This window comes from Gymnogyps californianus, chromosome 7 (genome assembly GCF_018139145.2).
Source record: "Gymnogyps californianus isolate 813 chromosome 7, ASM1813914v2, whole genome shotgun sequence".
Lineage (NCBI taxonomy): Eukaryota > Metazoa > Chordata > Aves > Accipitriformes > Cathartidae > Gymnogyps > Gymnogyps californianus.
Window position 1 is genome coordinate 8059973 of NC_059477.1, and position 15856 is coordinate 8075828.

At 36.8% G+C, this 15856-nt stretch overlaps 1 protein-coding gene across 1 annotated transcript in view; it reads right to left on the reverse strand.

The window, feature by feature from the left end:
• The window catches only part of CALCRL (calcitonin receptor like receptor), a 66342-nt gene that overhangs the window by 29852 nt on the left and 20634 nt on the right, over window positions 1-15856 (reverse strand). The window contains exon 2 of the mRNA XM_050899768.1: window positions 489-588. Within this exon, the coding sequence (XP_050755725.1) occupies window positions 489-539 (51 nt within the window). The 5' untranslated portion in view covers window positions 540-588. The remainder of the gene's footprint in view (window positions 1-488; window positions 589-15856) is intronic.

Genomic DNA, 15856 nt, shown 5'->3' on the forward strand with positions numbered 1-15856 from the left:
TCTTGATCAAAACCTGAACCTTTTAAGGGCATTTTTTTAAAGAAGTTAAATATTTTATGGGAAGCTACTAAACTTCATGGAAAACAAAGCTGCGGATTGAAATACTGTACCACTGTCATACAAGGGGTGAAATTAGAAGTTCTGAGGATGTCCTCTGAATCTGAGTTAGATGTCTCCTCCGCTCTTCCTGGGGTCTGCATAGTACCGCTTGTATGTCACTTGTCAACTGTTACTGTAAAGTTCTCTGCTAGCAAAGGATATGCTGGGTTCAGCAGAGGTAAATACTATTTCTGTTCCTTTACTATAGGAATTAAAGGGAGAACAGAAGGTAGATAAAGATCCTGCTGTGCAGAAACTACATTTGAACACGAGATTAGTTGTTTCTGCATTTCCATATTAATAATTTCTATAGTATTCTAAGTAACAAGTATTTAACAGGTACACACTTGTTAAAACTGGAAGTGATTTAAAAAACCCATAAGACTCACCATAGTAACCGATAAGAACAGCAGCAAAAACGTGATGCAGTTTTTTGTCATTTTTAAATCCGGTGCAGTGACTTTTATATCGTAGTTGAATGAACTCAAACTGCAATGGAAAAAAAGTAGGAAGAAATTTAGTAATTCATGAGAGCCAAAACTGATAAAAGACTTCATATTTTCTTTCTGAATTAAAACAAATCAATGTGTGTCCTCTCAATTTTTATTCATGCATAGTGATGCCATGTGATATACATGGAGATATACAATACGATGTGAAAAAAATGTACTCAATTCACCAGCAGTGAATTCCAGCAGCAGGGTTTTTCCTGCGCTGCTGCCTCCATTGCCTCAACTAACACCAGTTCTCCAGAGGGTTTGTCTCAGTCAGGTAGCTGGTATCAACTCTAACAGATATGTAGCAATTAGCCCTGAGATACGAGTTGACTCCTTGACATCTGTGCCTTTGGGCAACCATAGTAAACTGCAGTTCAGTTTCCACTAAAGTAGACTTAGAGTTTCACACACACACACAATTATTTCCTGTGCTCTTCATACCCGCAGATTTTTGATTTTGCCATTTCTGCAAGAACTGATCTAGCAAGTAGCCACTTTATCCTGACATTACAACTTTGCATGGATGACAATGGCAATACAAGAATTAATTGTGAGCTGTAAAATAGTTTCTGTATCTGCAGTAGCTGTAAACTAGTTACTGTATCTGTAATTTGAAGAAAACAGAACTACCCAAAACAGCTATAATTGTCTTACAGTGCAAACAATTCTTGGAATTGATTCTTGAAGTGTAAAATGCACCTAAAACATACACAATTCTTTATTAATCATCTAGACCATCTATTAAGCATAACCCTGCTGTAACAACTCCCTCAAAAGGAAGAGAAATGTGCAAGAAATTTCTCATGCAATATTTCACTGTGTCCTTAAGTATCCCGAGAAGATCACAAAGCTGAGCCTGGAATTGAGATAAGAGCTTCTCTTCTGCTTGCATGGTAGTGAAAGACCTCTCCACATTTAAATTATTACAACTAAACCACCTTTCAAAATCTAAGTATCTCACTGTACTAGTATTAATGAAGCTATTATCAGCCAAAATAAAGGGGACCACATCTGAGCGAGTTTAGCTCCCTTGTACAGATTAATTCACTACATATAATACACTACTACTAAAAATATAAAAGTCACATACCCCAAAGGTCCCTCATATACCTAGCTCAAAGATCCCACTGCTACCGAACCAAGACAGCTGTTGGGAGCTCTTGGGAGTACCTACACGCAAACCTGTCTCCTGACCCAAGCCACATTCTCCCTTGGATCACACTTGCTCTTGTCTTTGGAAGTTTTTCTTATCCAGCAGTCATGTCCTATGAGAGACTGGTGGATGACAAACAACTGATAGTACGTTGGCCAGCAGAGGTAATTTTACAAAAAGCCCATCCTTTAAAAAAAGAACCGTCTTAGTCACAAAAAGCAAGCATTCTATACCTACTTCTTGTCTGCTTTTACACTGCGACTGGGTCCTCCTAACACAACTATAATACAATAAACAGCTTTTTGTAGGATATACTGACTACAAAATTTGAGATCACTGCTGTTTATTGTACAGCTTGATGCAAATACAAGAAATGTGTTGTAAAATCAGTTACTGTTGTGCCTGTTTAACCCAGACTAAAACTGTATCAGTAATCTTCCCTCTATTTTTACCACTGGCATGCAATCCTCTAACATTGATTGCTGGAAATTGCACAGGTAATTCAGCGCGACACTGAAATTCAAATATGCTGTTCTGAAGGCTCTTAAAACACTAACAGGAAGACAAATTAGCATACATGAAATATATTCTCAGTTTGAGATAATACTTCTCTGGAAAATCCACGTGTGATGAGAACTACAGTGAATAGATAATTGTAAAACCCATTATCTGTTAACTAAAGAAAAATCTAAATATCTATGTGTAGTGACTAAAGATTGACTGAAAACCAAATACAAATGGAGATATCTAAATTAGCAAAGAGGCAATATGATTTGAAATCTGCATGACAATTCAGGGCAAGGGAGATTAATTCAAACCTATCACAAGTTTCATTCATTTATGGTTGTGTCTACCTAGGAAGGGAAAAAAACCACTGGCCTTCTAAGGAAATTGAAATTAACTACTTGGTTGTAAAGTAATTGAGTGATGTTCTCTCTCCAAAGTATGCCTACTTTGCATACTGTTAAAACCCATAAATGCACAGGGTTAAAACCCATAAATGATGTGCACAGGACAAGCAAAGAGACCAATCAAGTAGAACGTAGCAACCATAATTTAGTGTACGTTTTTCTATTATACAGTTCAAAATAATTTTCTCTATAATAGTTCCAAAAATCCTTATGCTAAAGCAAACATTGGATGGCAAATTTAAAATGCACATTCAAATATTGCCCTCACTTAGCCTTACTTATTTTTATTATCTAAAAGATAAAATATCATATAAACAAAGGCAGAATTTATCTGCTTTAATTCATAGTCCACGATTATTTCTGTTTCACAATATCAAGTCACCCCTTAGCTCAGTTCCTTTAATAGTCCAAATCTTTTCTTATCTAGTGGTTTTGTAGACATTTCCTATAAACTATTCCAGTATCCACTGCTAAATTATTAATTCTTCCCATGAGATAAAAGATTAAGTCAAGTCTATAATTCACTCTATGCTTTCCACTCATTTCTCACAGTTGCTAACTGCAAAAAACTTATATAGAGAGAAAAAAATCTTTTCTCTAAACATCACTGCTTTTGGGCTTAATTACAAAATGCAGGACCAAGATCATTCAGATGCTTATTTGGACTTCAGGAAAGCATTTCTTGCATCACTACATGAATTCATTCACTCAACACTTATTCCAGTTAGTTTGGACAAGAACTTTCACAGGAAGACTAAAAACTTTCTTAAGAATGGACAGCAACGTAGTCCATTGATTGAGGTAGCAAGCCAGTACTGCTGAGAAAGTCAGGCTGCTTTTATTAATCATCTGTTCTGATGATATGCAAAACAAATATAATTCTCAGAAAGTTCTCTCCCTCTCAGAGCTGGGAGGTATTAGATGCACAAGGAAAAGAAATTAATAATAAAAGAGACCCATTCTTAGGTTTATTTAAATAATAATGCTTCCCAAGTTGTTGTTCTTCTATTAAACATCTTTGACAATTCTACTGTGGGGAAGAGAGAACAACCGTATTGGACTGAGATCAATTTGAGTGTATTGAATGTTAGCTTGAGGGAAAAGATGGGAGAAGCTTAGACAGAATCCCCTGACTCCGCTCTGTGACAGTGGGGATCTGAACAAAAGCCAGTAGGACTATGATTTACATGACAGGTATTGAATGAAACTGTAAGTCAGTGGACACAACACTACAACTACTAGCAGTCCTCTGGCTTAAGTATTTTCCCAGTAAAAGGGAACGTCAGTGGGAAGAGAATGGGGAATTGCAATAGCAAATCAGGTCTTCAAAATTTCATTTTTATTTTTACTGCTTGTTGTACTGAAGACTGGGATAACTAAAAAAAAAAAAGGAACTGCCTGTTTTTCCTCTTTACTTTCTCTATTACCCAAATTAATGATACGCCAAAGGCCTATATCGTGTTTGTCACTGATAGCAGTGACATCTACTGAAGAAGAAGGAATTCAAAAGGAACTGCAAGCTGAACGTAGCCAAAACAGTCACTGGTATAGCTTTAACAGATGTTCACATTTCTCTTCCTCCTGCTTTCTCTACAGAGCCATCCTGCCTCATCAGCTGTTTCTACTTTTAACCTTTTCCCGTCCTCCCAAGAATAAATGTCATCCTTGCTGAGCTCCAGACACTTCCCAATTCAATGATACAGCAAAAGGTTTAAAAAAACTAGTAAGAATAATAATTTTTTGAACTTCAATCACCTGACCACATTTAGTACTAAAGAAAAAACACATGCAGCTTAAGCACCTTAAGCAGTTGCCCTTAAGTCTGACTTTAAGTCAGAATGCAACTCTGTAGGAGTGGGATAGGAGGGAGAATCAACTTATGTCATTGCATGTACATTCATACATATGCACAAACATTTTTCACTAGTTTATAATCTTTGATTTGCCCAGGAAAAGAAAAAAAAACAACCAGAAACAACCCCCAAAACATTTTCAGTACAAATTACATATCTTGCAATGTGCTATAATCTTGCAACACTAAAGTTGAACATGTGCAAATACAGATATCTAGCCTTCCTCTCTGACTGAAAATGGGGGTCAGAATGGCTATTTTCTTGACACGCACACCCCTTGCTGTTGTTCTAGTACTCCTTGATTTTGTTTTGTTGCAATATCTCTCAGAAATAGCTATACATACTATTTTGTTATTTCTGGTTCTTTTTAGAGGGAGGCATACAACTCAAAATATTTAAAACCCCAGGCAATGTTTGGTTGTTTCAGCCCAAGATAAAGGCAAAAACAACAAGCTGGAAAATGCCCAACCCTTTTCAAGTGTCCCTAATTTGATTTGCTGTAGTACACTGTTAGAAAAAAATAGTAGTCTCAAATGGAATTACAGATAGAACCTTCATTTACATCTCCACTCACATAAACTTTCTGGGAAACATTCTGCCCGCAGAGGGGCAGATTCTGTTCTAACTAAAAGGGTTTTGCAAGTGGGCAATACCAGTCAAACATTAATACATACCAGATTCATTTAGTCCTGAAAGTGGACTACAAAATCTCCACACTTATCGTAGAGAGCAATGCAGGGCAATTTGGAAATCTTCCTAATCAGGTAAAATGCCCTCATTTCTGAGGGAACGACTTCTGCCAGGATTTGGGCCAAACTGCTCTGATGGTATCACATAACAGCTCACAGCTGTATGTGTAGGAATTACTCCATCCTCCTAATAATTACTGAGTTAAGGTGGCTCAAAAATAATAGTTACAGAACAAATCTAATGAACTCTGGGTAGCACAGTTTCACAACACTAGAACTCCCTGCTCACCGCCACTCTGAATTAAGACCCAGGCATCAGCAGTTACAGACTCCTAAAACAGGTGAGACAGGAGATCAAAAGAGTTTGATCCTCCCTGAGACAATTTTTACAGTACAGAAGCCTAAGCTCTTCACAGCTTCCAACAGATTTCATTGCACTGTTCTCTTCATTCAGTTAGTGACAGGGCTTGGTTTTTTTCAAATGTATTCTCCTTCACTTGAAGGAACTGGTACATTACCCAAATATGTCTGATCCGTATGTTGCTGGATTTTACAATAAACAAAATTTAAATTACTATACTGTTTAAAACAGTGGTACAACTCAATTGTGATGCTAATGGAATTGCTATAAGAAGGCATTCCTATCCTCACTGCAGTTATTCTTTCAAACCCCCAGTGTGACTTGTTCTCTTCAAATTAGATGGGGGATGGGTCAAGAAAAACGGAACAACAAAAATAAAAAAAATGTTCCTAATACTGTTTTGAACTCATGAGGAGTACTATGATAGATTGTTGTGTATACTACCAACTGGTAGCAAGCAGCATCATAAAGACAGAACACTGCAAAGAGCTCATCTGGGAAATGCAATGGCTTAAAAAGGGATAAACAGAGATCCTTTCTTGCCCTGCAGAACAGAGAGGCATATAGGGTGCATGAAGATCTCCATAAGTGAACCAGTAATTAGGAAAAGATTTGCAATATTCATATAACCACCATGAAAAGTACTATAGGAAATAAACCCCAGGTTTATAAACAAGCTGAGTTTCTTTAGACATGTCATTCTGTGAACCCACAGCATCGCTCACATGCATGGAGACATTATAAAAAAATCCCACACTGAAACGTTCCTCCTTCAACCATTCTTTCCAGGAGTTTTTCCTAGGGAGCGGTGGTGGCACAGTGGCATTTACTCTTTTCTTGAGGATTAAAATAAATAAAGAAGAAACAGAGCAGCCTATCTCAATTTTACTGTTCTATTATAACAACTTCATCATGCATTAGGTGGTAGTTCAGCTCAGTATGAGAAAGTACTCGCCGTTTATTTCTTGGGCCACATGCTATGCATGTCTTAAGGTCTCAGGCTTATTGCAAGTAGAAAATTAGGTCTAGTTCACAAAGATGTTTCACATCTTTTATTCTCTCTATTAGCATGCAGATTTTTTTGGTTTTGCATCGCTCTAGTTGCTTGCCAGAGGCCTTGCAGAGATTGCAGAACCATCTGTAGATAAGATTACACAGAATAAATTACTCTTGTGTACTTTTTCCCATTAACAGCTTTTGGCTACCGTTCAGCTAAGTTTTGTCTCCTGCACCCAACAGAAATTACTAGCAGTAATTGACAACACTCTTGGCCAGTTCTAATAATACCTAAAATCGTAAGAACCTATCATAGATGGATGGTGGTGCTAGTTTTTCCTGGGGAGGAAGGAACCCTCGCTATTTTGTAACACTTCTCTTCTTCTGTCCAGTTCACAGGTTTGGATAACATTGTAAATTATCCTGAGAAGAAACACGGGCTATGGAGGTACAGTTAAAAACCAACAAACAAAAACCAGAAAAAAAACCAGCACAACAAAACCCTCCAAATGAGGGTTTGGAGAAGGAAATGTCCACAAGGTTCTTCTCTTGGAATATTCTGCAATTTCTGCTCTTGGGCAACATTACTCCTCTCCACATAGCAGACTGCAGAGCTAAGATGTTTTTGTGTCTTTATCCATCACACCAATTTTGGCTCTTTAAAACAGGATTTCCACTGATAAAAAAAGGTAAGAGTATTTCCTCCTTGCTTTTACATAGACAGGTCTTCTCTTGGCCTCTACGCTTCCAATGCTTTTCCTATAAATTATGAAGGCTCTACCCCTCCTTCTCAAATACGATGAACTTTCAATTGACTTAAGAACATACAAAGCCAGCAGTAGCAAATGCTGCAATTGCATGTGGAAGATAGGCAAGGACTCAATTAGGGTTATAGTTACAATTTGGCAGGATATCTAACTGTGCCAAATAAATACATCATATGATTGTTAAAAATATCAAAGCAAAGTAAAATTATTTAGGATAAGTAAGAGACACAATACTCCACACTTCCAAAATAATTTCACAGTGTTTTCTTGGTTACAGTATTTTCTGCCTAAAGTACTGATTATTTTATCTTCTAAACAGAAACCTCTATCAGAGTCTGATAGCACAATACAGTATAACTCTCTTATTTCTAACCTGAAATGACAGAGTAAGAGCTGGCAGCTAACATAAAACAAACTTTACTGCAGAAATCAGTTCCCAGTAACACACTTCTTCATATATTTTATCAAAATACAAAAACCTCAGGATAATATTTCCCCCCATTACTTACATTTTTAAAATGATAGTATCTTTTACACTGTCTTATACAGTGATACTAACACTCAAAATGCTTCCCTCTTGAGGAACTACTTGTTAAATGAAGGCAATTGAGATTCTGGCAAAGCAAATCTTTACCAACAGACTGACAGGGCTTATTCTGAGAGATGCAATTGTGATTTCCAACATTTTATAGTTATTAATGCCTCCAGATTTTTCAGTGAGTGCTATTTGACTATCATTCTGTAAGTGCATGTTATGCTTACTTTACAAGCTCAACCCTTTTCACCCCGTAGCCCTAACCCAAACTGTACCTTGACGTTTAAAATCCATCAACATAGCTACATATGTTATTAGGCATAACTCACCAAGTTCAGTTCAATGTTTTGTAAGCCATGGCATTTAAATTCTGTAGCATTCATTCAAGCACAAAGAAACTTAGAAGGAAGACTGCTCTGCTAAACAAAGTTATCTGCAAAAATGCTAGTGGCCACTATCAAACACCCTAGAAAAGATTATTAATGGAAATGAAGATGACAGCAGAATAATGAATTATTAAATTCCAATAGCTGATTGATTAAGATGATTTAGTGCTGGTACTTCTCTTTTTTCTACCATATTAATTTCCTGCTATAGTAATTGAAAAATGTAGTTAAAAACATATTCAGTAAACTTTCCTGAAATTTCTCTTCCTCCAAAGCAACTGCTATGCTGTGGCAAGGATGTTCCAATTCACATGTTATTTTAAATACAAGGGGATTGCTCATGACATTCTCTCTTTTCCATGGATTTCATGCTATGAAAAAGTTGGAGAGCTCCCACATTCTTATTAGGTATATTTTAATGCCTCATTACCCTTTGCCAACCTGTATTCCTCATGTGCTAAAAAAAAAAAAAAAAAACCCAAACGTAATTGAAACTGGAGCAAGATATCCACAGACATATGCAGCAAAACTTCACAGGCCAAACCCCAAAATTCATAGGGATGTGTTACTGATGTGATCTCAAACTCAATTACACAGTATAGTAAAGCATCACAAGTATGCCACTGGAGCTATTGAATCTTCCCGCCTGAGCCCAAATTCTATTGCTTCATACCAGATGCATGTCAAAAACAGTGAACGTCCTAAAGATTTTAGGAGAGGCCTTCAGGAAACACTGAAGGGTATGGGGGCAGCCCTTAACCGAGAGTGGACATTGACTTCTTTGCTATGACTCTAAGGGAGAGAACAGAGGACCCTAACCATATGCCCCAATTTAGAGAAAACAAAACCAAAAATGCTTTCCATCTTGCTTTCCTCCGCCTGCACCTGCTGATACTAATAACAAAAGTGTAACCTGCAAAAAAAAAAAAAAAAAAAAAAAGGAGTATAGTTATCTAGATACAATTATATATGGATGACGCTTAGTCATATGATTTAGTTTTAGGTAGTCCTGTGAAGAGCAGGGAGTCGGACTCAATGATCCTTATGGGTCCCTTTCAACTTGAGATATTCTATGATATATGTGAAAAATATGGTATGTTCCTCCAAAGATTTCTCCACGTCAAAGCAAAATTATTACTGTTCCGAATTAAAACAATGGCAGTATGAATTTATGATTTCATCAAATAGACCTTAACACTTGTATAAACCCCCCTTGCTTAGATGTCTGAAGTTTTTTTCCCCAGACACTGCTGCCTAAAGGCTGCAGAGAGTGAACTGCTGCTCTGCATATCCCTTTCAGTCAGTGTTTTTATTTGAATGACTCTGTTTGATGCTGTTTACCAACTAATGACCCAAAAGAGATCCAAAGGTTTCTTTGTGAAAATGTTTACAGCATGAAGTAATTTTCTCAGCTGGCTGAGGTTTAAAAGTTTTTTGTTATTTCTTCATTGACACATGCTAATTTTACAAGAACAGTATTTCCACAGTTCAAAGACTTTTCTTAAGGTCAGAACAAGGCAATGGGAATGGGAGAATGGGTTAACCAAAATGCATCAGGACTTTTGTTTTTTTCCGAGCTTACCACTCAAGCTTTTTCTCACTGGCCCCAACCCAGTTCAGCAGTTAAGTGTATTCTATGAAACTCACAGGTTTTATATCAGTTTCTTCTAGATTCACATTTAGAAATGTGAATCTTTACACACAAATATACACAAACATGCTCTCATTCAGTTATAAATAAATTTTTATTAAGTCTTAAAATATTATTCTTTTTGAAATTATTAATTTTTAGGTGGACCATGCCACACCAGCAACTCAGAGCAGGATGGGGAGGGAGCAGGTGGCCAGGAAAGGGAACTGCTTATGCCAGCATAAACACAGTGCTGCTGCAGCCACTGCATCAGAACTGGTGTCCTAACTTTAGGTTCACCATTGGTCAATGACTTGAACAGAACTGATGAACCAAATATCAACTCTCCGTGTAAACGTCAGAAGCACTATGGTCTTCTGATTTTGTGTTGGATTTCTGTCTATTTATTTATTTATTTATTAAAACATAATACAAAGAACTAAAATATCCCCAAAGTAGTTTTCTTTTCACCGGCAATAATTTTGGTCTGGCTGAGAATGAAATTTCAAATGGGAAGTTCATGCCAAATATCCACATTTTCTCTCATGGGATATTTTTGATGCATTTACTATTCCAAAAAAGTTCAGGTAAATTTAAGACAGCTTTAGAAAAATTCAGCTTGGTATACTTATTCAAAACAAAACAAACCACCAGCTACTTCAAAGCCTTTACCATGTCAATCTAAGTCACCACAGTTTGGAACGTTTCCTCTTAAATTTAAAATTTCACATGCCAGAATTCAAGAGTGCAAGATTTGGAATATTTCACCCTTTGAATATTAGACAATACATGTTATACTGTGCTAAATTATCAAAACTGCTAATCCATCCTGTAGCAAAAGCCAAGAACAAGCAGCAGCCAAAACCAACCTTTTGAATTCTAGTGGTCTGAAGCTTGTGTCCTTTGCTTTTAATTAGCTACAGATATTTCCCCTCTTTCCTGTGTTTTTTCATCTGTTATATTCCTAAAATAGCATTTTAGCAGCAAATGTTTTAAATTGGGCTCACACAGAGTACGCTAGCCATAAAGGAGTTTGTGAGACTCAAGAAAGTTAAAAACCAGTAGTTAATCTCAACAGTATGGAAAGAAATTACCTTCTCTGTATTTTTTAAAGTCTATAGCTGCATACCAGTATATGCATATCTTCTTGAGACCCACACAGACACAGCTCTTGACTTGCAAGACTTCCAAGGGCCTATACTCAGTACAGTGAAGAGCAGCAAAGGCTTATGAACGACTTCTAAGGACAGAAAAGAATGGATGCACATACTCAAAGGACAGATTAAGAACACAACGTCAAAGCTTTTGTCTTTACATTTATAACCAGAGCTTTTCTTTTTATACATAACTCTCCTTCTCCTCACAGACTAGCTGCAGAAATCATCTTAAGGTGGCTGTAAAGTAAGCAGAGTGATAAAAGGTTTTTCTATCCTCTACCTACATCTCCTTCAAGTGAAGACGTACCAAGATATTGCTACAGCCAATGGTATTTTACATTAACATCATTTTCTGTCAATCTGAGTTAACATTAGTGTTGACAAATTGAGGAAAATATCATCCTATCAACGTTTCAAAGTCTTCTAAATCGGAATTCCCTTCAGCTTCATCCACACCCTACCACACCCACAGGAATATTGACATAAGCACAACTCTGACACAGACTGAAGCATCCAGGATTGAAGAAACACTTGTTTTGCTAGAGTTGCTGTCAGTTTAAAAATTAATTATGGATCATTGCAATTAACTAACCAGCTTAACAAAATGAGAAGTGAGATCCTTTGAACAGGAAGCAAACTGCTACCAAGTGACTACACTAACCTCTCTTACAGTATTTGCCCCATGCATTCCTCATTCTGATTTGGAAGTGTACATGGAGAACACAAAACAACTGGCACCAGTATAAACGCAAGAGTCTCAAACTTTTCTTGTGTTACATACAATCCCCCAAAAGGCACTGATGACTATTTGGACAGCTAAAGCCATATTCAGCCAACTAGAACACATTTATGTGGTGATCTTTATCAATTATCTTTGACAATGTGCACTTACTTTTAAAAGGATAATTTCTCTTTTACATGAGGACAGTCTTTTAGTCTGACTATGGAGAGTATGTAAGTAGAAATCTTTAGCACTAACTGAAATAACACATTTGTATATCTTTTCTGAAATACCACTTAGGTAAAATTTCTTCCACCTGAAATTGTATACATCAGTCCTTACCTGAAAATAAGAAACTAATCCTTTTCTAATTTTCAAATTTGTCCATCAATTGTCTCTTGCCAAGTCTTAATTCTTTTTTTGAAATACCAGAGATTAACAACTGCTGAAAACTAGACAGGCCCAGGTCTAGCTGGCCTTATATTTCAGTTGACATCCTATTACATTTTCATGCTGTCAATAGAAACGTGATTCTGTGCCATTGAAAAATTCTACTTGCAGAGCTTATGCTACTGAGAAAGATGTTAAAAGTTTGAAATAGCAAAAGCAGTTGTTGGGTCATCTAACAATTTAGCTGGCATGCAATCTGTAAGCCACACACATATTTGATGGTCAAGCACTGCACTATTTCACATCCTCTGAACGAGAACTGCAAGGATGACCATTACTAGGATTTTGATATTATTGCATAATTGCATTGCATATTACAGTCTTTTTACAACGCATTCCATCTGTTTCACATAGCCGTATAGTAAAACTGCAGCAGAATGAAATGTATCATTGCACATTATCACATAAAATTCTCTGCTCTTTGTGAAGCAGAGATTTTATAGACAGTGCCAGCTGCAATCTGTAGGAAGCAGTGTGAATGTTTCCATGAATTCAGTTAGAGATCATATGCTCAGGGTGTGGCCGTGGGAAAGACTAGTGTATCTTACACAGAGTCCCTAAAGTCCAATTAGTGTGCCTTTAATTACAAACAGACTTTTCCATATCCTTTTGCAGTATTCCACCCTGACTTACCTGAATGCAAACCAAAACAATATATTAACTATGAACATTAAAAATATTACACAAATTGGACACAAAAATCACTGCCTTGATAAACTCAAGTCTCACTTGGACAAGGTACTTCATGAAGATGAAATATTACATACCAAATGTAACAAAACATTACAAGCACTATAGCTACAGCAGAGGAATGAGAATCAAGCACAGCTATTCTGGTCATAAATTATGTATAAATGTTATTTATATGTCATTTACACATTTAAGCACATTATCTCCCCTCCAAATGTAAAAATAATAATAATATAAAGGCAGAAACATGTAATGGAAAGTCTCGGTTAAAGCTTGTCAAAATTGCAAGCAACTGAAAATTTCCACTGCAAGCATGGAAAATATTAGGTGGCTTTAATATAGGTGACCATATTTTCTGCACGCTCACATCCTACATTTATTTTCCTGGAGAAAGAAACCCCACAGAATTCTCATACTGATTTCACACTCCATTAAAAAATCCCTGGCGGAAACAAAATGCATGGAATTTGATGGGAAGCTTTGATAAGGATAATGTCTACCAAAATTAAGTTAAAACATATTCAATTGAGTTTGTAATTCTACAGACCAGTTCCTGCAACTGGTCTGCCAGTGTCTCAGACGCAGCTGCAGTACTCATATTCACTAGTTTTGCTAACTGACCTTAATAGCAAAGCTTGGACATCAAACTTTCAGGCATTACTTACCTCAGACTGAGTTACCAAAAGTTACTACGGAAAAATAACATTTGCATGCATTTTTTAATTCTTTCCTGCACCTTTTAACTTAATAAGACGCCTTAAAAGGCTCAGCCATTTCATGCACGCGTATCTTATTCAGAGACTCTGGACTTGCACCCCTCAACTGTTACCCTCTCAAAGCTGTATTTGTGTATCCTGTTCCACAGAGCATGCAAAACTTCAAATTCATCTTGCTGAGAAATTTTGTTCACAGCTGCTTGCTTGGCAGGGATTTGGCTGTGGTGGCGGAGGGAGGAGGGGAGAGACAATTTTCCAAGCAATGGGGAAAAACAGTACAAAACTTTCATCATCAATGGCCTTGACATTGCTGGAGCCAACGGAAACAACATCACCCAACTGATTCCATGCAAGGGAACCATTCAGAAACAAACAAACAAAAAATCTCCTGCATTTATTTCTATAGTGGTAGCTTATGCCAAGCTTCCTTTGGTGAAATCCAGATTTCTTCTGCATTGGCTTCCTCCTGCTGTTGATGGAGCAGGATATTTGCTGAAACACAGCAGGTAATGAATGTGATATTCTGAATTAATCAGCATATATGGTGGAGAGAGAACTCTGTTCTCTTCTGAAGCTGTAAGAACAGCTATCTTTTTTTTTTTTTTTTTCCCCAAAGGAGCTATCAAGTGCTTTATTGGTGAGATACATAACTGGGCCAAGAGCAGACATAAAATTTCTGTACTAATTCTTAACTGGATGCAAGTCTTGCTGGCAAATGAATTCCATAACAGGTACATGTCTTACTGACCCTGTAAGTAACTTCATAGAAATAAAAATGCTTGGCTATTGCTACAGGTCTACACCACACAAAGAATAGGTGGCATTTCATAAGCTAAATTCTCATTGCCCTAACATCTCCAAGGTTTCTCAAAAGAAATAAAAATTTGCAGGGATAAAACCTGGTTGGTTTCCTCCCCACCCAGTAAATATATTTCCCTTTCTCAGGAGAGTATTAGAAAACAACTGCTGCACTAGCATATTTTATAACTGCTCAATGATGAGGATAGTGTACAAAAATCACAAAATCATCTTTATTCTTCACTTTCTTTTGCAGCATCCCAAATCTTTACTGACTGTGCACTACTAAACAGTTGTCACACATCATTCCAAAACTAGTGGCATTTTAATGATGGCATTAATTATTCTGGATATCATATAAACATTTTATAGACTAGGAAGCAAAGCACTTTTTGCTTTGTCTAAGCAAAGCATAAAATGGATTAGATAGAGACCCTGGTCAAGAGGGACACTGACAACTTTAGCTATATTTGGTTTGTCATATTCTAAAAGACATCATCTCCCAGATATGAATTCAGTGAGATGTTGAGCTATCAGTAAGCATCATTTGCAACCACCAGACTAAATAAATTCATTCCCATGTTGTTGCTATCAGACAACTTCTAACTTTGAAGTAATTATCGATCCTCAGGCTGTCTCATTACACCACTTTACAAGGCTACGGAGAAGAGAAATAAACTTTTGACAAGTGTTTCTAAGGAACAGTGAACTTTAAATCTGACGTGACTATCACCCAGAGATCTGAACTCTGAACCCCACTTGGCTGGTCATCTCTGAGGATCAGACATTACAAGGAGGATGACCCTAAAACATCTGTTGAAAATCAGACTACCAGACTGATGGGAAATTCAGACTAATCCAAATGTGGGAGCCAAATCAGCTACTGAAACTATATAGTGCTACCAAATGTAGAATGATCACACTATGAAGAAAATGGGTTCAGTTCTAAAAATCAAGAAACAAATCAAAAAAATCCTTCAATGTAACTTTTCCTTTAAGGTCACGAAGAAGCACCAAGAAAGAACATAAAGGGAAGATGAGAGTAAGACAGTTAAAAATACTGATCCTGAATCAAACAGTTGAGAGTCAGTTGCTATCTTCAGTAAGGGTTTTGTGAAAGAATTCCCAAACAACGTCTGGCTCTTTAAGACATACCTATTGTGAGAGGTATTTTAACCAGCTTAATGTCTGACAGAATGTCCTGAGAATCTAAATGTCTTTCAACTGCTAATACAGATATAATTTTCATTCTCTGTAGGAGAGAATACCAGTGAGAAGTGTAGTGTTTAGAATCAGTCTACTTTGATTTACAGTTTTTGAGAGGCCTACAAAAACCTGCAGATAAATTTTGAAGGATATAAGGAATAAAGCCCCTGATGTGAGAAAAAAAATTAGACAGAATTTAAGTGATTTGCCCATCATCACATTGCATGTTGTGTCACATCTG